Genomic DNA, 24,538 nt, shown 5'->3' with positions numbered 1-24,538 from the left:
CATCCTGTTATTATTCTCAGAGCTCCATTCTATATCAAAGAATTACAAAGGCGGAGCATGCCGACAGGAGACCATTTGATCCATATCTAGGTCGGTTGCGAAAAAAAATCATAATAATAAATAAATAAAAAACTATGATAATGTAAATAACAAATAAAATACATGAGTTCACCTTGATGATTGTTGAGAACCATGTTATGGAAAAGTAGTTGAGGGTGCTCTTTTATGAACTGTTTGGGAGATGGTTATTAGTTTCTTGCTGTTGTTCAAAGTCAGTGATTGTGATGGATTTTGGGTTTTATTTTCTTGTTGATTTTTAGTTAGATCTTTGATAAATGGACTGAAAGCCATACAAGGCCCAATTTTTTTTTCCAGTGGAAGAGCTAGACAATTTAGTTTAACTATACATATATTTACATTTACATATGAAGTGGTTGTAATACACAAACTCTAGCTGTCAGGTCATGCTGTGTACATACACTGTTTCATTGCATTGCACATGACCCATATGAGGTACAAAGATGATTTCTTCACAGTGTTAAGAGGGGAGGTGTAATGAATGGGTGTAGGGTGGGAGTAATCCTGGACTCTGCCACCTCTCTTACATGGGGAAAAGATCCTTTGTTTTGCTAAGAATGGATAGTATGAGAAATGTGGATGCGAGGCAAAAAATGGGATAGAAAAAGTTGTTGGACAGGGTATATAAAAATGTGCTGAGGTGGTTTGAGATTATGCAACGAATGATCAATGTAAAACTAGCATAGTGCAAAGCAGAAGTGGACGGAGTAAACTTGTGAGGAAGACCAAGAATGAGGTAGATGGATAGGGTGAGGAGGGTCTTAGATAAATGAATGGACATCATGGCTCATAGCCTGAAGGGATGTTCTTTCAATCTGCTCCATTAAAAATTTTTGGTTAATGAAAATAAGTTTTACTATGTATGAAATTTGTGTATTTTTGACTCTCACCTCCTATTATGGGGAAACAACATTTGGTACATATAAAAAATTAAGGTTACAATCATGGATAGAGTGTAGAATGAGGTGAGGCACAGAGTGAAGATGAAAAGAGGCAGGTAAGATTAATCAGAGAATACTGGGATGGCTTGAATATATGGAAAGTACGAGTGAAAAAGACTAGCAGAGTGTGGAGGTTTAAGGTGGAGGGAATGAATTTGAAGGGAAGACCATGAATAGGATGGATGGAGTGGTACAAGGGCATTGTCTGTTGAACAGAGAAGAGAGAATGTAGGTGTGAAAGATAGGTGTGAGTGGAGAGTGGTTGTGAATAGACGTGAAGCTGATGCAGCCTGAAGTGATTTCTTCTGGTCTGCTCTGTAAATTCCTAAGATAATGATGGGGAAAGTCACCGTATAATGTAGTGGCACAGGTAAATATCTGGGGGAGATCAAAAGTCTGATAAGTAGGTATTTGGGGGTGAATGCAAAGAAAAAATAGTATGAAGAAATGATGCTGTCCACAACACTGTATAGAAAGACTAAAAAAAATATATATATATATAATAATAATGAATAAATTAAAGATAAAAAAAATAAAAATAAATGTGCTTGAGATTAAGTGTTTAGGAAATATGATGGAGGTTACAAAGATGGAAAGTATGAATGATGGATCATCCCTGCTCCTCTCAATCAAGACCCTCCCATAACCCTTCCTGACTACACTTAACAAACTGATCCCTCTGAAACTCACACTTCTTCCCTTTTCCCTTGTAAAATGGAACTATACAGGCATTCCTCAGGTCCTCCTGCAATCTACTCTCTTAAATAAACTTTAAATAACCTCACCAGCCAGTACCTCCTTTTTTCAGATATTCTGCATGACATCCATCCAACCCAGGTGCCTTACTGCTCTCATCATCTTAACAACTGCCTTCACTTCATCTTTCCTCATTTCCATCACTCATCATGGTCATTTTCTTAGTGCTTCCCATTGTAACTACCTATCCTCCTTTACCAAGGCTTTTTCCCCCTTACAAGGGAGGTAGCCAAAAATGGAAAAGGCATAAAATCATTCCCACCCATTCCATCCCTGAATACACTCCACCCTCCCTCTTATCTTAGCACCTCCTGGATGACGGGTCATCCCTGCACCTTGTCCACTGCCCTGGGTCAGAAGCAGTGTCGCAAGTCACAGCAAGGCTGCTTCGTTAAATCGGCGACCCCCCATGCATAAAAGGAGAAGACAGGGAGAATCCCTTTGGGCTGCGTCAAATTTTGCTCACACATACTACCTCCCCCGGGGGCCCATTCCACCTCGTGCACCACATCATCCATATACAAACCATTCTCCATTCACCCGTTTACTGTCCTCTCCCGTTCTTCCTCAACAGACATTCCCCTTTTCCCCATCCATCGACCTCATCCTAGGATGTCCTGTCCAAACCATCCTAATACTCTTTCATCAACCTTATCTCCCGACTCCCTTTCCCTTTCTCATTTAGCAACTCCCTAAAATACTCTGCCCATCTTCCTCTTACTGCCTTCTCTTCCATTATCATATCTCCATTTACACCTTTTACATTTTCTTCTCTTCTTGATTTGCCTCCTATTCTTCACTTTAATTTCTAAAACATTTTTTCATTACTTTAAAAAAATTGTCATACTCTTACCCCATTTCACATCTGCTCTCCTCTTTGCCTCCTTTATCCTATGCTTTACTTCTCTTTTCATTGTACCTCCCATATGATTCCCTTTTCCTATTTTGTATCCAATCTGTGAAAGCTTGCTTCTCTTCTACAACCTTATCTTCTCATCCCACCACTCGCTACCCTTCCTTCTATTTCCTCCCATCCTCCTTGTTCCACACAATCTTTGCACACCCTGTGACTCCCTCCGTGAGCCATCCCCATTCCTCTTCCACTCCTACTCTATCCTTCACTCCTCAGCTTCTTGTACTCCTCCTTTTCTTTCTCATTTAAGCAGTTCACTCTTAAGCACCTCCCTATCTTGTCCTTTTCCCCTTTCTTCATCTATCCTCCATTCTCAACTTATCTTCCACCAAAAATAGTAGTTCATAAATTTGTCTTGCTGATAGTGTGGAACTATACCATGGAAGCTTAGTTGAGGATTGTTCTTTTGAGCTGCATATAGTCATTTGTTTCTGGTGTTCAAGTTAATGGTTGCAACAGCTTTTAGGTTTCTTTTTTTCATCATCACTATTAGACCTTTGACAAATGGGCTGAAGGTTATACAAGTACTAAATGTGAGGACTAAAATTCTTAAGATTCTTTTCCAACAGAAGGGGGTTTGGCCATTTATCTTTTTCCATTTGAGCCACTGTTCTAATTTGTGCCTTGGGTGATTTTTGGCTGCAATTTCCTAGGAACTACTGTTAGATCACTTGCATAGGAGTACATTGTTGTGCTGATTCTGGGGTTGGGAAATAACTTGTCTATCCAGTAAGGAACTAATCTCTTGTCCCAGACCTCTTGCATGACACCCATGTTATCCAGGTAACCATCAACAAAGATTTAATATCAATCTCTTGCAGGCAACCCATGGCACCCTGATAACTGGCAACAGCCGCCAGCTTGGCCTAAATTACTATATCTAGCTTTCCCCCCTTACCAGGGAGGTAGCCAAGTCAAAAGGCATTACCCACTCCCATCGAACACCCTTTCCTCCTTCTCATCTTAGCTTCTTATGGATCACTCAGATCACCTAGGGAAGAAAAAGTATTGTCTGGGTATGGCTAGGATGGGACAGGTATGATGAGGTGTTTGTTATCTTCAGTGTGATGAAGCAGCAACAAGGAAATGTGCAAAATAGAAACAAGACCCCAGGACTGTGGTTTGGGACAGGGACCATTCACAAAATATGAGGATGGAAGGGGTAATGAATAGAGTGGAAGCAGGGGTCCCTAGATCCCACTCCATCCTAGTCACTTTCTCAAATATTTGCGGTACCACCATGGAAATAGTATGAAACAATTCCTTTGCTAATGAAAATTGAAATTTAACTTCAAAGCTGTGGTTCTGGCTCATAGGGATGCTTCAAATCAGTCCTTAAAAATGTTAGCATGTTGGTGTGTAGTAAGTACTCTAGCAAAGATCTATTAACATCCACCAAGGGATCCCCCTATTTCACGGTAAACTTGCTGGCCTAGCAGGTTAGGGCGTCATTACTTCCAGCAAAGGTTGAGGGAATGGCCGTTTGAACCCTGCCACTGGCAAAATTGAACCAAGGACCTGTTTCATTAAATTCCATGCTTAAAAGTCCTCTGTAAAGCCATGTCCACACGGTCGAGCACTGCCCGCTGGGCACGAGGGCTTTGCTTGACAACGGGCAAACCATCAAACTGTCCGTTCCTGGCGCCATTTGCGGGCAGTGGATGGATGGAGGGCTGACATCGCTGCCAAACACACGAGGTGAGGTGCGAGCAAAGTTAGCAAACCCGCTAAGTACAGACCGCCAATTAATCGCTCGCTCAATCGCCCAATGGCAAAAGCCCTCTTTTATACACTATCTTTTCATTTTCTTAAGCCACGTCCACACGGTCGAGCAGTGTCCGTCGGTCACGAAGGCTTTGCCCTTGTACGAGCAGTTTCAGCGGGCAAACCATCAAACTGTCCGCTCCCGGCGCCAATAGAGGGCAGTGGATGGAGGTCTTTCGTCACTGCCAAACGCACGAGGTAAGGTGCAGGCAGATCCACTGACTACCACGTTATTAGTACACCATGTCCACACCGAGTGCTAGCGCATATTGGTCATGACAAGACACTAACTTTGATTGATATATATAAGTCACATGAATGTCTGTGGAATGTAAGGTGTTTTGATTACAGAAATAGAGACAAACGTGCTGCTGGTGTAATGCTTTGCCTCATATTTGTCTCTTGCCTCTGAATGTAGCTCTCCACTTTCGACACAAGAATATAAAAACTGTTTATGTCCATCCGCACGTAATTGCGGAACAAAGTTTAATTTTCCTCCTGCAATTCACGTAGGATTGTCACAGAGCTACCCATTCTTTCACGTCTCTGCAACCACTCCCGGCACCAGACACGTCTCTGTTTAAGCAGGCACCAATTATGATAGAATATAGTGCTATCTTCTTTCGAAGTATGGAGTGCACCATGGTGATCGTACCGTAATGAACCACTCGCTCACAGCAACTGCTGGCGTCCGACTGCCCTCCAACCACCACAGACAGCTGTGTGGACATCTCACGCGGGCATAGTCTGCAGACTTTGCCCTGCCAGGCACAGCTCGACCGTGTGGACGTGGGTTAAGGGGCACCATCCTAGCCTCTTGATAGGGGGGAAGCTTGTGACATTAAACTGTATCATCACTTTACATACCAATTGCTTTTCCTTACTTCATCTATTTACCAGTCTTTGCCCCCCCCTTACTTCATCTATATACCATTGGCTTTCCCCCCCCCTTACAAGGGAGGCAGCCAAGTTATAAGGCACATAGCCCTACCATCCACCACCCTCATCTTAGTTCCTCATGAATGAAGGGTCATCCCCATCTCCCACCCACTGCCCTAGCTTGGAAGCAATGCACAAGAGACAGTACCACAGCAAGGATGCTATGACCAGAGGTATGAAAGATTATACAGATAAGGATGTCCAGTTAAAATGTCCTTGGTCTAATTTGGGGGGGTGTCTCATCTACACGGTCAGCCCATGCCTGCCTGTTGAAACATGTCAGCCAAGTCGGGACATTTATAACAATGTTCTCACCAGTGATCATAGCAAGGGTGTCCTATTGGGATATTTTTGGTGCATCCAATTATTCAGGTTTTTTATATACCAAAATCTTTTCCCCCTTTACAAGGGTAGAAAAAAAAAAAAAAATCTACTCTCACTCATACTCCACTCCCTCTTACCTGGGCTCCTCCTGGATGATGGGTCTTCCTTGCATCTCACCCACTGGCCTGGGTCAGAAGAAGCGTCACAAGACACAGCAAGTCCACTTCATTGAATCAGTGACACCCTCATGCAGAAAGAATACAGGGAGAAAAACTTTTGGGCTGCATCAAAATATTTTTCACACAGCAATGGGTTTCGTTTTATATAGGCTGAAAAGTACATTTTCCAGATTGAAAACTTTTCCATTGCTGTCTGAAGGACCACAATGGAAATAAACTTGCATGCTTTCTTGCATTATCCTTGGCAATTGCAATTATTTCGAACTAGGTGTTCTTGTCGTTATCTGCACTTCATGTATACTGATTCTATGGCAAATAAACTTATCATTATAGTATTTATTTCATTCTGATGGTCACCTTTCTTACATACATATACCAAGGCTTTTTCCCCCTTTCAAGGGAGGTAGCCAAAAAGGGAAAGGCATAAAAACACTCCCACCCATTTCATCCCTAAATACACTCCACACCCCTCCCACCCTTCCTCTCATCTGAGCACCTCCTGGATGACGGGACATCCCTGCACCCTGCCCACCGCCCTGGGTCAGAAGCAGTGTCGCAAGACACAGTACATCCACAGCGAGGCCGCTTCATTTAATCGGCGACCCCCCCTCTCCGTCCCCCTTTGCATATAAGGCGAGGACGGGGAGAAATCCCTTCGGGCTGCGTCAAAATTTACTCACACATACTACCCCACCCCCCCGCCCATTCCTCCTCATGCAGTCACAACATCATCCATATACCTTTCTTACATGGGAAAAATCAAGTGTGGCCCAAAATTTGGGTTCTACTGCAATGGAAGGGCTTCACCATTCTATTTCACTATCATGCTAGAGTTCTGGCCATCTAGAGCGAGCACAGTTATGTCCATCAAAAATGGTGGCATGGTTTGACAACACGATTAAGAAAAGATACAAAAAAAATTAAAAGCATATGGAAAGCAGTGGTGGATAGATGGAATAAAAGTGGCACCGAGTGCATGAAGAATGTAAGTTAACCAGAGATGGGAGAGGGCAAGATAACAGCTGTAATTTGTTAAAGTAATGCAAAACAATTCTTGCTCCAAACTATTTTTTCGTGCCATGAAACAGTGGGAGATAGATCAATTCAGGCTTGTAGCATTGTCTGGTCAGGGCTAAGGGCGAGGCATGGGGATGATTTTCCTAGATAATCAGAAGGGTTATTAAACAGGTTTTAGATGGGCACAAAGACTATCAACCCTTTCTGTCAATGGGGAGGTACTTTTAACACGTGTACAACTGTTGTGAAACTTCATGTTGGGACTAACAAATAATCATCTACTGTCTCTGGTCTTTTGCAGTCCTACCACCCCCAACCCCAAGAAGTTGTTTATGGCATGCATAATGGTTTACAATGAAAGAAACTTAACAGACACCCACTACAGTCTGCCTCTGCATATGTGTACATGTACTTCTTCAACACCAACTGTCTACATATATTTTTAAAGAGTATCACCAATTATTTCAAATTTACTGGCTAATGAAAGAATTTTTGCACGAGAAGTTTATTAACATACATCTACTTCTTCTTGGACACACCAACAGTGCGACCACGACGTCCTGTCGTCTTTGTGTGCTGACCACGCACACGCAGGCCCCAGTAATGCCTAAGGCCTCTATGGGCCCTGATCTTCTTTAGACGTTCAAGATCCTCACGGAGTTTTGTGTCCAAGTTGTTAGACATAACCTAACAAAATAAAAAAGCATTAACAACATAGCAAACTATAATACTTTCATCACTCACTACAAAATACATTATCTGGAGCTTTTATCGAATCCAATTCAAAGGGCCAGGCCCTCAAAGGATTTGTGAACATTCCATTTTGCTTTTGCACACATTCTACACCAGCATATTATGTTACAGCATGCAGGCTCTAGGGTGTGCTTATGTTTAAATACATGTTTATCAGACAGAATACATTATCCTGAGGGAAGAAGACTCACCTGTCCAAACTTTCCATCTTTAACATCCTTTTGTCTGTTCAAGAACCAGTCAGGGATCTTGTACTGCCTTGGATTGCTCATAATGGTCACAATTTTCTCAACCTATAAGAAAATAATACTTGTTAATCTGAAATTTTCAATGTGCAAATATAATTCCACAAGTTCTTAGTTTACTGTTCTGAAGTCTACTAGCAACGCCATTCATTGGGTAAACCCTTGTGGTGTTAGTGATTCTTCAGGTTTCTTTAGCACAGTTCCGACACCTGAGCAGCTGTGGAATAGCTACTCAAGCTCTAATTTGTGCACACAACTAAGCAAACAAGTTAAGTCTCCCCATTTGAGACTACACATGTACAGTTGGTAGAGTCTCAAAATTTGCTGGAAAACAAGGGTTGCATGTTGCCATGGTTGTTCAATGTGTATATGGATGGGGCGGTGAGGGAAAGCATAAACATGAGTGCTTGGAAGGCGTTTAGAGTCGACACGAGTGAAACGAAGTTAGTGATCAGTTGGTTGCAAATGAAATTGGTGTTTTAGATAAATTAGGATTGCTATACTGTGTCTGCTGGATGCCCTGTTGGTCCAGATCAAGTTTAACCCCTTCAATACAGGCCACATCGCACGTCTGGCAGCTAATGCTGCCAGACGTGCGATGTTGCGTCATAATAATCGCATAAAAAAAAAAGTCACTTCTCTATCGCTCGTTCTCTTTCACCCGTGAATTTTGATAACCATAGAAAATATGATGAAGCCAGTTTACAGAGTATGTGGGTCACGCAGGTGCGACTACAACAAATATAATCAAAACGCTGACATCCTCGTACACCCACTTGCTCCTCATGACGCCTACGTAGGCATCACCGTATGGAAGGGGTTAAATGGGACAAACCTTCATTAAGTAGGCAAGATAAAGGGGAAAATTAAAGGGTGCTGGACGAGCATGGGATGGGTGGACAAATTGAGAATGCCAAAATGCAAGATGTACACCCACATATCTATATAAATACATGCATATACCAAAGCCTTTTGCACCCTTACAAGGGAGGTAGCCACAAAGGAATAAAAATTACTCCCATCCATTCCATCCCCAACATGCTCCCCTCCCTCTTATCTTGGCAACTCCTGGATGACAGGTCCCTGCATCTCGCCCACTGCCCTGGGTCAGAAGCAGCACATCCACAGCAAGGCCACTTCGTTAAATTGGCGACCTCCCCTCATACAGACAAGATGGGGGAGAAATCCCTTTGGGTTGCATCAGTTTATTTCTCACACACTCCCTCACCTTTCTTCACTCATTCTTTCCATGTGATAAAACCACCCCAATACTTTCATCAACCATCTCCTAACTCCCCTTCCATCCCTGTTCTCCCCACAACCTAATTTCTCACTCACCCAGCCTAGTAACCCTTATTGTACTTCTCAGGCACCTCATCTCAAACACATTTAAACTCTTAAGTTCCATGTTTTTTGCCCCATATAGTGCTGTCAGCACAATCACTCCTTCATACATCTCCCCTTAGCATCCATTTCCAAAGGCAAAAAGCATATACCCACTCCAATCCCTCCCATTATAGCTCTTCATGGATGACAGGTCATCCCTGAACCCTGTCCACTGCCCTGGGACAGAAGCAATGCAGCAAGAATGTTAGCATTTTTGTTATTTTCATCTGTAAATCCCTTAGGGCCATGTCAAATTATTTTTCACACCCACTCCCTTTCATGCACCACAGCATCATCCATACACAACCATTCTCCATTCACCCCTATCTTGTCATCTCCTGTCTTCCCTCAACACATTTCCTTTCCCAATGGCCCCGTTACCCCATCCTTGGTCACCCCCTCATGTTCACTCCTTCCACACCTTACTAAATCTTCACTCGTTCTTTCCACGTGTCCAAACCATCCCAATACTCTTTCATCAATCCTATCTCCACTCCTTTTCCATCCCCATTTCTTACCCTATCCAACCTAGTAACCCCCATCATACTTTTTTGGCACCTCATCTCATACTACTACTCCAGTGCTGTCGGCACAATCACTACATACAATCTCCTCTTATCATCCAATCTCTAATGTATATTTCTCATTACACTATTAATCTCCCAAGGCCACTTGCTTCTCTCAATCTACATTCATGACACATTCCCACAAAACTATCCATTTCCTCCAGTTTCTCCCTTCCAGTCTACTACCACTGTCTCCCCTTGCACATCTCATCACAATACTTTTACCCACATTTATCTTCAACTTCATTCTTCCAAACACCTTCCCAACCTGTCACTAGCTTCATCAATCCCTCCTATGATCCTGTCAAGTGCAATGTTGTCAGCAAACAACCGGCTGATCTCCCACTTTTCTCCATTTTCTTTGACCATTTCCAATCCCTGACCCACTGCCCTAGCGTTTACCTCTTGCATAACCCCATCCATGTATAAATTGAACAGCCACGGCGACACAACCCATCCCTGGCGAAGTCCCACCTTTACATAAAACCACGCACTCTCTCTATTTTGAAATTAATAAAAAATGCTAACATGGAAGACTTGAAAAGAGGTGCAAGGACTAATGCTGGATCACATGGGCCTGAACAACGATAGATATATTTTCCTAAAGCTACCTGCAGTCTTGCTTTGAAGCTTGCCAGTTTCCCAAAGGCTGTAGGTCTTCTGCAACAGTTCAGGGGCAACTGATCAAGTGCACATGCAGTTTATATAACTGGTGAAGTTATTGGAAAAGCAAAGCACTCTGTTTTTTTGCTACCTCCCATGGAAGGGGGAAAAAGACTTTGGTATATGTATGTATGTCTTAAGTTGGTTATGCAATCAACACATTTCTCTAATGTCAATGTTTTGGGATTTTTTCAATTACCTATTGTCTGTATTTAGTCACTGTTTCCATTGGTTCGACTAGTAAATCTGTTAAAGCCTAACTAATCTCAATTCTTATTTCCTATGATCTTGATTTTATCACTGATGCACAACAATCTAAGTGTGGCAACCATGCTGCTTTCATCATTGAATTTGAAAGAATATATATTTCAACCAATCACACCATCTGTTACATATACCAAAGGCTTTTCCCCTCCAAATTGGGTGTGGGTAGCCAAAAAGAAAAATGCATAGAAACCACTCCCATCCATTCCATTTCCTATATAGTCCACCCTCCCTCTTATCTTGGCACCTCCTGGATGACGGGTCATCCTTGCATCCTGTCCACTGCCCTGGGTCAGAAGCAGTCACATGACACAGCATGGTAGCTTCATAAATTCGGCAACCCCCCCCCCCTCATGCACAAAAGGAGAAGATGGGGAAAAATCCCTTCAGGTTGCATAAAAATTTTTCTCATACATACTTCATCACCCCCCCTCATGCGTCACAGCATCATCTATACACAACCCCTCTCCATTCACCCCTACCTTCTGTCCTCTCCCGTCCTTCCTCTCTTTTGCCCCTTTCACCCCATCCATCCTAGGACACCCCCTTATATTCACTCCTTCCACACTTCTTTTACTAATCAGTACATAGAAGAAAAGAAGAAAAAAAGGCAGCCTGCATTCAGCAATAATTTTTTTCACGTTTCAATGAGAAAATGAGCTAGAAAACTCCAATAAATGGAACAGACTTAAATAAACAGAAACTATCATTCTTGCAGATTATTCTGACACCAAAACCAGGGCAAAGTATCATGGGTGAGCTGAGAAATTGCAAGTAGAAAACGAGTTTTTTCTGTTAGGTCAGGTAATGACGTTATATGTAATGTGGCATCTCAGCCGCCGATGCAGACATGTCCATCGAATCATCTTTGCATGCTTTATCATGATCTATACTGGTACTCTAACCTAATGTAAGGTAGTACAATCCAGTTGTATCTTGCTATTGAACAGTGTGAATAATTGTACTTGTTGATATGTCATTCCTTGGGCCGCCATATTGGTCAATCAAGGTAAGTTATTTCATAATTCTCCCAACTTTGATGGTTGAAAAACGAAGTATAGGGCACTACCTCTCAGGTCGATTTGGCACTATATTTCCAAAAGTGTTGTTACAAACAATGGTAAAATTTTACTTTCGACCATTGTTGGAATATAGCAATGCAAAATTAAATAGTAATTTTGTTAATTAAAATGTATGAACGTAATATGCAATTTTGAGTGCGGAAATGAAAATAAAAAAAGTTGCTAAAACAGATTTCTTGTATCGAAGTCGTGTACTACGAATGGTACGCCATGTTTGTTATGGTAGATTCCGACGTCGGAGAAATGAAAGGACGATAAATTTGTCTAAAGTAAAGTAAACTAACCTAACCAGTAAAATGTTACTTTCGACCATTGGAGGATTATAGCATACAAAAGCTGAGTGGTTGAAAAGCCCGCCAACGTCTCTCACGACGACGACGATGAGGACAAGCCGGACGATATCTAATTTGCAGGTAATGATATACAGTCAAACCTCGGTTATCGAACGCTTCTGTTCTCGACCAAATCGGTTTTCGACCAAAAAGTTCGAGAAATATACGTCTCAGAACTCGACCAAATTTCGGCTCTCGAACAAACCGAAAGAAGCCGAGCGTACCCGAACGCGGCTCACTCGCGAGCCGAGAGAACTCGAACGCTAAGGACGCTTCCTCCGTAGCGCATTTGCGATCAAAGTTCATTCCGAGCAGACGTGTTCGTTCTTATTTACGTAAATCTGACTTTTTTTCATCTTTGCATCGTGTATTAGCCCCTAATCATGGGTCCAAAGAAAGCAAGTTCAAGTGGTGAAGAAAAGAGGAAAGTAGTGCGCAAAACTATTGAATTTAAAAAAGAATTAATAGCGAAATATGAATCTGGCGTTCGTGTGTCTGCGTTGGCTAAGGAGTTTGGGATGGCGAAATCGACGATAAGCACCATCCTAAAAAATAAAGACCAGGTTAAAGCAAGTGATGTGGCTAAAGGATCAAGTGTTTTTAGCAAAGGCCACAGGTATTGGAGGAAGTGGAGAAACTTTTGCTGATTTTCGTAAATGAGAAACAGCAGGTGATACTCTTAGTGAAGATGCAATTTGTGCCAAAGCAAGACAATTGTATGAAGATTTGATAAAAAAAGATCCTAGCATTATTCCGGAAGGGTTTGATTTTAAAGCAAGCAGAGGGTGGTTTGAAAAGTTTAAGAAAAGAAGTGGGATACACTCCATTGTTCGTCATAGGGAAGCAGCAAGTGCAGTTTATGGTGTAAAATAGTAAAAAAAAAAAAAAAAAAAAAAAAAAATATTAAAAGTTTTTTAGACTTGGAACGGATTAGAATTATTTACATTGATTATAATGGGAAAAATTGTTTCGGTTTTCGAACAAATCGCTTTTCGAACAGCCTTCTCGAACAGATTATGTTCGAAAACCGAGGTTTGACTGTATTAAACACAGTAGGTACCCCGGAATCCGCGCGCGGCGCCACTGTCGACCATGTAATGTTTACGTCGCCATTTCTTGCGGACCACCAGCTTCTGTTTAGTTCATTTGAATGCTTCCCGCGTTCAGCGGATGCGCAATATAATTAAAATTACCTTGTTGTTTTGCAAGTATATGCCCAATTCTTTAAATAGAAAATGTCTTCAGCGATTCGAACGGAAATTTGGTTATCAAACTCGGTAACATAGTTTTCCGAGTAAAAATATTAAGGTAAGGTATCACTAAATATTATTTAAATGTACATAAACGTGTTTATCAACCTATTTTCTCCCGGATATGAGAAGCTTAAGAGCGTTGATCACTTAATGTTTGAGCTTAGGGTCCGCACATATAGGCATATCACCCATGAATCTTAAGCGTCCAGTTCGTATTTGATTTTGTTTACACCACCATTGACGACCAAAACCACACAATGACGGTTTTTGCTTAAATGCATTATTTATATATAAAAAATAGCACATGGTTGCATTATTTGACATATTTTCTTCAAAATGTGTGATTTCCATGTAAAATGATCGAAGAGAAGTTACGTTTTTATCCTCTGCAAAATTACTAACCGGCAACCAAGGCCGACCAAACCAAAACGCTGGCTTTTGCTCAAATGTATAATTTTAAATAAAAAATTAGCATATGGTTGTATTGTCTGACCTATTTTCTTTAAAATGTGTGACTTCCATGTAAAATCATCAAAGAGAAGTTACGTTTTTATCCTCTACAAAATTACCAACCGCCAACTGCCGACCAACGTCGACCAAAGCCAAAACCACGCAATGACGGTTTTTGCCCAAATGCATAATTTATATATAAAAAATAGCATATGATTGCATTATTTGACATATTTACTTTAAAATGTGTGAATCCCATGTAAAATCATCAAAGAGAAGTTACGTTTTTGTCATGCAAAAGCCGTCATTGGTTGGGTTTGGTCGGCGTTGGTTGCCGGTTGGTAATTTTACAGAGGATAAAAGCGTAACTTCTCTTCGATCATTTTACATGGAAATCACACATTTTAAAGAAAATAGGTCAAATAATGCAACCGTATGCTATTTTTTATATATATATTATGCATTTGAGCAAAAACCGTTATTGTGTCGTTTTGGTCAGCGTTGGTTGACTTCGGTCGGCGCTTAGCGAGACCCACCATTGACAGCTTCATGATTGCCATGAAAAGGCAAATATGGTATGATGGAGATGTCTCACATTGTTTTTGACATGCTCATGTGATTTGTTAACCCTTAAAACCCAAGTATACCGAATTTTAATTAAATTGGACCAGTGGTTTAGAGTTAATGTGTATTTCTTTACCGAAATCTTTACAAAATACCACCCTTAATTCTAACACTTTGTTATGGTAAAGTCTAGCCAAAAATGCGGGCTAAAAAAATAATTTAAAAAATCGTATCTCCCTTATTTTTCAAGCTATTTCAAAAATTTAAAAAGCATTTTGTTTCTAATAAAGTTGTCTTTCATACGCAACAATAATTCAAGGGTTATTTGTTTTTTGAAAATTTTGTGGGGGTACCTAAACACAGGTTAGGTTAGGTTAGTTTAGACAAATTTATCGTCCTTTCATTTCTCCGACGTCGGCATCTACCATAACAAACATGGCGTACCATTCGTCGTACACGACTTCGTTACTTAGAAATCTGTTTTAGCAACTTTTTTATTTTCATTTCAGCACACAAAATTGCATATTTCGTTCATGAATTTTAATTTACAAAATTACTATTTAATTTTGTATTGCTATATTCCTACAATGGTCGAAAGTAAAATTTTACACAAACAATATTATGTACATGGACTTGGCTACACACTTTGTCCCGATTTCCAGGGACAAAATAGACCCAATTTGGTACCTTTCAAAATGCAATATCTCAGGAACTAGGACAGCTAGATGGATATATCAAATTACATTGTACTCATAGCAAATTTCTGCATCCCATGAGAACTTCAGCTCAAATATTAGGAATTCCGTTTTCATGTTGACCTAGTTGCTATCATGTTTGCAGAGTTCTGGAAATTTACTGGAATCCCAGTCCTTTAGGCCAAGCCCAAGGCCTACTGTGTAGCCCACCTCACGTCTACCGAGTTACATACCACCAATTTTTATGTAAGGAGAATGTAAATTGGTGTTAGTGTTTATGTGTAGTTGCCCGGTTTGTTCGTTCGGGTGAATATGACGAGGTGACATTTACCCAGCCGTGGGTTGTGTGTAGGGCCTAAGGTAGCCAACTAATTTTCTTTAAAAGTTACCACACTTTCGCTGAATCACTGCGGGAGCCAGGTTTCGCAAATTTGTGCAGATATTCACACTTTAATCGTACTCACCTCTTCCTCAGTCATTTCTCCTGCGCGCTTGTTTAGATCGATGTCCGCCTTCTTCAGGACAATGTTTGAATACCGACGGCCAACACCTTTGATGGCCGTCATTGCAAACATTACTTTTCGACGTCCATCGATGTTTGTGTTCATTAAACGCAGGATATGCTGAAACTTCTCTGGTACCACGAGCGACTGAAATGTCGTGAAATTATGTCACATTTTACAGTTGTCTTGATCCATGTAAACAAACATCAATTGCCCTCAAAATACCATAAAATATTTCACCCCTGTCATTAAATATGCACAGCTCTAATATTAAGATGGCAATCTAACACTTAAACCTTTTCATTTTAGTAGATGATTTATCATCTATAAGAAAATGATCGATATATACACAAAACCTCCCAGGCCGACCCTACTCACCATCTTGGATGTCTGTGAAGGGATATCAAATCCGTTAAGGGCTATAAAGAAATATACATTTGTTTTAAAATGGTATTATGATACTATTTTGTGTAATGAATAATAACTTTTAAATAAAAGTAAATATATTAAGGATATATTGAGTAAAATGTATGGTAGTTTATTAATGTTTCATATTTTATGGAAAATACCTTTCACAGTGTGTTTACATATATCAGCTGGTTTCTGGAGATTACGAAATACATCGGGCAAGAAGATGTTAACAAGTAATTTCACCCTTAATTATCGCCCGAAATTCCGAGGCTAAAATACTCTCAGTACTCTTGTAATAGTCTTAGGTAGCAAAATTATTCCATAAGAGGTCGTAGTGAAATTTATTTGGCGTTTTAAGGATATTAAGTTGACAATATTGGAACAATCAGCAGAACTTGAAACTTTGTTAAAACCCTCCCTCAGGAAAACAGGATTCCCTCTGAAATGGCCTTAGTTCATTTGTTTCATTGTATTTGTACAATATAACACCACACAATTGAGTGTATATTCATCATCAACAACTTTCACCATAGCTTCACAATCACAATACAATAAATTTATAAAAGTATAACAATGAAACAACCTGGGGAAAAATTCTCATTCAAGTGGAGAAACACATTTACATCGGGACTACTTATTGCAACTTAGATGTCCTGAAGTATAGTAACTTTGTCTATTTCTATGTACCAAAGGCTTCTTTCCCCCTTATAATAAATAAGGGTCAAAGGAAGTAGCCAGGCAAGTGATCCTGTCTAGCAATACAATATCCTCCACATCATTCGTAATCTGAATATGATTAGATAGATTATCATTATATCTTTCTATGTTCATACTTAGGTAGTATAAATTTTTGGTAATGAAAATGGTTGTGGCTACTATATTTTGACTGCTGTGTTTAGGATTGGAGGGATAGAGGAGGAAATTGTGTTGCTAGACAGGACCACTGTACTCTGGGAGTGTTTGTAATATTTCATTTAATATAGATTTACCAAAATATCTCCAAGCTAGCTAAACTAGAACCTGAGAACTCTTGTTTTCATTGTGTGAGGGGTAAATTTATGTATTGGGAAAATAATAGGTAAATTTTCAGAAGTGCATACCTATGCGACATAGCATTAGAAAATTAAATATTAATTTGGAAATTATAATACAGCCATATAATATAAGTATTCCTTGGTGGAAATCAATAACAGAAAAGGTTGCTAAAAGTGATACACCTACAAACGGAGCTACTGGGGCTTTTTGAGACACCATCTTTGTTTTGATAGAGGCAGTGGTTGAAGAAATTAAAGTATGATAAATTTGCCTATTCTGACCTAACCTGCATTTAGTAATGCAATACCTATAATTCTATAGGCCATCAATTGGACTGTGGGGTGTACAGGAGTTGTTTAGCTTTAAGAAATACATGACTCTCAGCTCTGTAGCACTCAAAAAAACATGCATCATGCAAGGTACTGACAGAAGCACTGAAGGTGTACTCCAAATCCTATGGTCACAGCTTCATTTGGTAATGTATTTGCTTTTAGCAGGACTGGACAGACAACATGGGATCACAATCCTATGATCGCTGCTTCGTTTGGTTATGTATATGCTATTAGCTATTTTTTTGTTGTTGATTTCTGCCAAGAAAACATATATTACATTGATGTATTATAATTTTCAAAATTATTATTTAATTTTCTAATGCTATATCATGGAGGCATGGACTTAAAAAAAAATAATAATAATATAGGTGTATATTATGGAGGTGTCCCTTTACCTTGTATGATAAATATTTTTTCTTTTTCTATGTTAGATTTACACTAGTATAATAATTTCAACTAGAATTGGTAAAGTTCACAAATACTTTTTCATACACATTTTTTTTTTTAATAATTTTTTTCTATGAAATTTATTCTCAATATTTATCTATCTATATATCAAAAGACATCTTTCCTCTCACAATGGAGGTAACCAGCCAAGGCATACACCCACCCTGTACCCATCCCAGACCCATCCAACCCTTTTAAAAAATATCTTAGCTCCTTGTGGATGAAGGACCATCCCTGTCTCCCACCCACTTCCTGGTTCAAAAGCAATGCAGCAAGACAACTTCTCCACAGCAGGGCCTGACACCCAAAGCTGGTTTAACTCTTCCTCAATAGAATGCTACTGCTGATAAATAATAACACAATTTGATTGATAAGATATCATATATATATATATATATATATATATATATATATATACATATATATATATATATATATACACAGCATATATAGTTGACCACTAATAAACCATGCTAAAATAGATATAGTGTATATCATGTAATGCATGTATGGAAAGAAGTTTAGATTATGTGGATATTAGTATCTGATTTTTGTTTTCTTTGAAAATACTTGAATGTAATTTGTATTTTCCAGGTCTTTTCAAGTGAGACATTCAAGACATTTTGACAATAAGACCGACAAGGTCTGATGCAGGAAGCCCAAGGTAGCTGCATAAGGGAGAAACCATGAGCATGCTCTTTAATATATGTTGGCGATCCATAGCTTCCAAGAAGTGCACCCAAAGGTAATTTTTATTTTCTTTATTTTCATAAATTTAGGAAATTTCCTTATTGAACAAAATCTACTCGTGATGTAGGGATCCTCACTTTATATTGTGCAGTTCTTCCTTCTTTAGAATTTCCCTGTAGTTCTAATTAAACATGTCAGATTTTTTTCCTAATGTGTCCTTACTTTTTCATATGCATTATGTACTAAAGGTCTTTTCCCATTTGTAAGGGTGTGGGTGAATCACAGCACACACCCATACCTTAAACAAAGAATACCTACTCAACCTCACCTCCCATTTCAGTACCTCATAAGTGAAGGGTCTTGACTTGACCTGACCTCTTGTAGGAATATACCTTACAGGGAGCATTGTGCCTAGTCCCATCCTCTGTCCTGTTTTAGTCGCCTTTCCTGGCCCAAGTGGGAAAACATGGGCAAAAAGATGCATGACTCTGGTCCATAGGGGTGCCCCATATAGATCCTAAAGTACTAACTGTATGCTACTGAGCAGATTTTTACCATACAATAACATGCAGCCAATACCCCAGATTGGAGTGGAGCCAATACTCCAGTTGCCAATTAAGGGAAGTGGCCTTGCTGTGGATGCACTGTGTTTTGTTTCATTGCTTCTGACTCAGGGCAGTGTGTGGGATACAGGGATGACCCATCATCAATGAGGAGCTAAGATGAGAGGAAAGGGTGATGGAGGGAAGTGGAATGGTGGAAGTGGGGATATGCCTTTGAGTTGGCTACCTCCCTTATAAGGGGGAAGAAATTCTTAGTAGATAGATAAGTGAAGGGCCACCCTTTCTCCTACCATACTACTGTATAAAGTAAATGTAAAAGATGTTTTTAAATTTGTATATGTGAAGTCTTAATATAGTGATGGGACTAAAAGTTTTTATTGTGTTAAGATGTGCAGATGGTGGTGGGGTGGTGAATGTGAGTTAAAAGGGTGGGGATGAAACAGATGGGAGTGGAATGATGCCTTTTGATTTTGGCTACCTTCCTGGTAAGGAAGAAAAACCCTTGGTATATATATGTTTGTAGAAGTGCAGTCACAGTATTATCCCCTAAGGACTTATTTTTTAATCCTGTGAACCTTTCCAAAAATGTGACATAATTCATGGATTTTGTTCTAGCTAAGAATTGGCAACTTTTTGTAGCTGAGGGGCAGACTCCATGAAGAGTTAGCTCAAATTCCTTTCATTATGAATTCTTTCTCTCAGCTATATGAATTCATCTGTCTCTAGTTGGTAAAAATTAAAGAAGTATACTGTCATGTTGCAGGAAGTAATTAATCATTCAGTCTCTTGCATAGGCTCTGAGAAGCCTGGATATGGTCACCAGGTTGATCCATAGGTGACTGAAGGAAGAAATTTGTACAGTAGTGTTGACTGAAGTGGGTGAGTGTGGGGCAATATGATATAATATATTCAGTGACTTTTGTATGGTGACTATTAGGGTACTATAGTATCATTTTGGGATGCTGGATGTACCTGTCATCACCCCATGGAGTGGGTCAGTGGAGGAAGGAAAGCATTAGACTGAGTGGGTAACTGGTGAACACCTAAATTTTGCACCTGTCCCACTTGGATCGTAAGAGGCGAGAAGAAAGGGACGGGGAGAGGGACTAGGCATCCTTCTCCCTGTAGCCCCATGGGGCACATAACCTAAAAAGAAAAGTGAAGGCATAAGGGGTGCTGGAGGGCCTCGGGCCAGCACCCTAAGGTTTGGGTCTTTTAATGTGCGTGGATGTGGTACAGATGAGAGTAAAAGGGAAGAGATAGGTAGTATGTTTGTGAGAAGAAAGATGGATGTGTTGGCTTTGAGTGAAACTAAGTTGAAAGGGAAGGGTGAGTGTAAGTTTGGGAGTGTAAGTGGGAGGTTATCAGGAGTGAAGAGAGGGCGAGGGAGGGAAGGGGTGGCTATTCTAGTAAGTGAGGAGATAGGTAAACAGGTAGTGGAGTGGAAGGAGGTTTCCTCAAGGATAATGTGGATGAAGGTGAAACTGGGAAAGGAGATGTGGGTCTTTGTAAGTGCATATGGGCCTGGTAGTGAGAAGAGCGTGGAAGAAAGGGAGGCCTTTTGGATAGATTTAAATGAGTGCATAGAGGGTTTAGGAAGAAATGTCAATGTAATAGTACTGGGAGACCTTAATGCTAGGGTGGGAAATGGTCCAATCGATGGAGTGGTTGGGAAGTGTGGAGTTCCAGGAAAGAATCGTAGTGGAGAGTTGATGGTGGAAATGTGTCTAGAAAGAGAGTTGATGATAGCAAATACAGTGTTTCGGAAGAAAGTCAAGCATAAGTACACATGGGAGAGGGTGGTGGAGGGAAGGGTGGTAGATAGAGCGCTAATGGATTATGTAGTGGTAAATAGGATTATGATAGGAAGAGTTAAGGATGTACATGTGCTAAGGGGAGAGGGTTGGGGAATATCAGATCATTTTTTGGTGGAAGGTAAGCTGAGAGTGGAGGATAGATGGAGAAAGAGGAAAGGGACAAAAGGTAGGGAGGTTCTTAGAGTGAACTCCTTGAATGAAAAGGAAAAGGAGAAGGAGTATGAAAAGAAGCTGAAGGAGGAGTGGGAGGGAGTAAAGGATGGAGCAGAGATGGGTGTGGAGGAGGAATGGGGATGGTTCAAGGAGGGAGTCTTAAAGTGTGCAAGGATGGTGTGTGGAACAAGAAGGACAGGGGGAAATAGAAGAAAGGGTAGTGAATGGTGGGATGAGGAAACAAAGAAGGTTGTAGAAGAGAAGAAGTGAGCATTCACAGATTGGTTACAAAAGAGGACGGGGGAGTCATATGAGACGTACAAAGAAAAGAAAAGAGAATTAAAGCAAAAGGTAAAGGAGGCAAAGAGGAGAGCAGATGTGAAATGGGGTAAGAGTATGACAGAAAATTTTGAAAGTAATAAAAAGATGTTTTGGAAAGAAATTAAGAGAGGAAGAGGAGGCGAATCAAGTAGGGAAGAAAAGGTAAAAGGTACAGATGGAGAGATGATAATGGAAGAGATGGCAGTAAGGGGAAGATGGGCAGAATATTTTAGGGAGTTGCTAAATGTGAGGGAGGATAGGGAAGGAAAGATAGCTGCAGTGGGAAATGCGAAGAAAATGAGAGTGATGAGTGAGGAGAATGGAGGAGAAATAGGGAAGGATGAGGTGAAGGCAGTTGTAAAGATGATGAAAACAGGTAAGGCACCTGGTCTGGATGGATGCCATGCAGAATGTCTGAAAAAGGGAGGTTCAGTGATGGTGGACTGGTTGGTGAGGTTATTTAATGTTTGCTGGAGAGAGGGTAGAGTACCGGAGGACTGGAGAAGTGCCTGTATAGTTCCTCTTTACAAGGGAAAAGGGGACAAGTGTGAATGTAGTAGTTTCAGAGGGATTAGCCTGTTAAGTGTAGTAGGGAAGGCTTATGGGAGGATCTTAATTGAGAGGATTAGGAGAGGAACAGAAGGAGTAATTGGTGAGGAACAGTGTGGTTTTAGGACAGGTAGAGGTTGTGTAGATCAGATCTTTGTGGTAAGACAGATATGTGAGAAAGCTATAGGAAAGGGGAAGGATGTTTTTTGGGCTTTTATGGATCTGGAAAAGGCTTATGATAGGGTAGACAGAAAGGCACTGTGGGAGGTTATGCAGATTTATGGGATAGGAGGAAAGCTTTTGGGAGCTGTCAAGAGTTTTTATGAGAGTAGTAGAGCTTGTGTCAGGATTAGAAATGGAGAGAGTGAGTGGTTTGAAGTAAAGGTGGGACTTCGTCAAGGATGCGTTATGTCGCCGTGGCTGTTCAACTTATACATGGATGGGGTGGTGCGAGAGGTGAATGCTAGGGTAGTGGGTCAGGGATTGGAGATGGTTAAAGAAAATAGAGAAAAGTGGGAGGTGAGCCAGCTGTTGTTTGCGGACGACACTGCGCTTGTGGCAGGGTCAGAGGAGGGATTGAGGAAGCTGGTGGCAGAGTTTGGGAGAGTATGTGATAGAAGAAAGCTAAAGATAAATGTGGGTAAAAGTAAGGTGATGAGATGTACAAGGGGTGAAAGTGGCAGTAGACTGGAAGTGAACATTAAGGGAGAGCGACTGGAGGAAGTGGATAGTTTTAGATACTTGGGTGCAAGTGTAGCAGGAAAAGATGGAGTGAAGGTGGAGGTAGAATGTAGATTGAGAGAAGCGAGTAAATGCCTTGGTGGATTAAAGAGTGTAATGAGGAATAGACATTTGGGAATGGATGCGAAGAGGAGACTGTATGAAGGAGTGATTGTGCCAACAGCACTGTATGGGGCAGAAACATGGAATATAAGAGAAGAAGAGAGAAGGAGTTTGAATGTGTTTGAGATGAGGTGTCTGAGAAGTATGGTGGGGGTTACTAGGCTAGATAGAGTGAGAAATGAGGAGGTGAGGAGGAGAACAGGGGTGAAAAAGGATTTGGGAGATAAGGTTGATGAAAGAATATTAGGATGGTTTGGACACATGGAAAGAATGAGTGAAGAAAGACTAGTAAAAGAGGTATGGAAGGCAGATGTGGAGGGAGTGAACATGAGGGGACGTCCTAGGATGAGGTGGATGGATGGGGTGAAGGGGGCTTTGGGGAAGAGGGGAATGTCTGTTGAGGAAGGAAGGGAGAGGACGGAAGACAGAGGTGAGTGGAAAATGGTTGTATATGGATGATGTTGTGATTGCATGAGGAGGAATGGGCGGGGGGGTGGGGTAGTATGTGTGAGTAAATTTTGACGCAGCCCGAAGGGATTTCTCCCCGTCCTCTCCTTATATGCAAGGGGGGACGGAGAGGGGGGGTCGCCGATTAAATGAAGCGGCCTTGCTGTGGATGTACTGTGTCTTGCGACACTGCTTCTGACCCAGGGCGGTGGGCAGGGTGCAGGGATGACCCGTCATCCAGGAGGTGCTCAGATGAGAGGGAGGGTGGGAGGGGTGTGGAGTGTATTTAGGGATGAAATGGGTGGGAGTGTTTTTATGCCTTTCCCTTTTTGGCTACCTCCCTTGGAAGGGGGAAAAAGCCTTGGTATATGTATGTATGTATGTCTCCAAAGTGGCACACTTTCCCCAGATCCAGAAGGAGGTGCAGACCTGAGGGACCACTACCTAGTCTCTAGGTCAGGTCTAGAAGATTGCACTATTCACCCTACCAAATAAATCCTAACTATATCTCTGTCAGGATTTTGGCTGGAAGGCAAACATGGGTAGTGAAAATGGAGTTTGTTAAAGTTGAAGCTAGGCAACAATAGTGTGTGCAAAAACTATACATGAATTTAAGAGCAAACTAGACACTGCGAGATACAAAGACGGGACACCACGAGCATAGCTCCCATTCCCGTAAGATACAAATAGGTAAAGCAAAAATACACCCTAAATATACTATAAATTAATCTAAAAGGAATCATAAACAACATATGGAGCTTCTTCACTCCTTACATGAACATAACATTTATATAACACTAATTCAAGAAATGAAACTGACACCACAAATTGCACTACCCACATTCACTGATTACACAAGAATAAGAGAAGACAACACAAAACACATAGGTAGACTCATAACTAATACACAACAACATACCCTTCTTCAACAAGGGAAACCAAACAAATACTCACATACACCACATTTGAAATAATCACAATCCAAATACAAAGAATACAACTTGCATCATTACAAACATATACTGTACATACCACCCACTACATCAACCTTCCAAAGACTTATCCCTTAACTCCAATCACTCAACTCGTTAACAAACCATAAACTGACAGGTGATCTGAATGCACATCACCCAATCTTGCTTAACACATACACAGCAGACTGAAGAGGATATTTCCCCATAATGATTAATATATAATTAGAAAATACAGGGGGTCACCGCAATTTGACCATTCACAATTCGAATTATTGCAAATTCAACAGTA

The 24,538-nt window shown here is 40.7% G+C and overlaps 2 protein-coding genes across 4 annotated transcripts in view; one reads left to right on the top strand and one right to left on the bottom strand.

The window, feature by feature from the left end:
- Nucleotides 1-7,400: 7,400 nt before the first annotated feature.
- On the bottom strand, nt 7,401-16,092 carry RpS18 (ribosomal protein S18). Its single transcript, XM_076197006.1, has 4 exons — nt 16,046-16,092; nt 15,629-15,814; nt 7,856-7,957; nt 7,401-7,598 (listed from the first exon to the last, which is right to left on the bottom strand). Exons 1-4 carry the CDS (start codon nt 16,046-16,048, stop codon nt 7,431-7,433), a joined length of 459 nt encoding a protein of 152 aa, XP_076053121.1. The 5' UTR covers nt 16,049-16,092; the 3' UTR covers nt 7,401-7,430.
- A 156-nt stretch (nt 16,093-16,248) lies between these two features.
- The window catches only part of LOC143032357 (mitochondrial potassium channel ATP-binding subunit-like), a 53,104-nt gene continuing 44,814 nt past the window's right edge, over nt 16,249-24,538 (top strand). The window contains exons 1-2 of one of the 3 annotated variants that reach the window (XM_076196974.1): nt 16,249-16,311; nt 18,487-18,637. In XM_076196974.1, coding sequence (XP_076053089.1) covers nt 18,579-18,637 — 59 coding nt within the window. In that variant the 5' untranslated portion in view covers nt 16,249-16,311; nt 18,487-18,578. Of the gene's footprint in view, nt 16,384-16,581; nt 16,737-18,486; nt 18,638-24,538 lie in introns of those variants that run through there. The other 2 variants (XM_076196982.1, XM_076196993.1) reach the window with 2 other exon arrangements.

This window comes from Oratosquilla oratoria, chromosome 1 (genome assembly GCF_046742065.1).
Source record: "Oratosquilla oratoria isolate Oo_2021 chromosome 1, ASM4674206v1, whole genome shotgun sequence".
Taxonomy (NCBI): domain Eukaryota; kingdom Metazoa; phylum Arthropoda; class Malacostraca; order Stomatopoda; family Squillidae; genus Oratosquilla; species Oratosquilla oratoria.
The sequence above is the reverse complement of the archived record's forward strand: the minus strand, read 5'-3'. Positions and strand labels throughout refer to the sequence as shown.

Bases quoted from the DNA above. Each gene is read 5' to 3' on its own strand.
- RpS18 (XM_076197006.1), bottom strand. The intron at 7,958-15,628 runs GTGAGTACGATT...ATTTTCTTATAG, and splicing joins GAGAAATGACTGAGGAAGAG to GTTGAGAAAATTGTGACCAT. The intron at 7,599-7,855 runs GTGAGTCTTCTT...TTATTTTGTTAG, and splicing joins AAGATGGAAAGTTTGGACAG to GTTATGTCTAACAACTTGGA.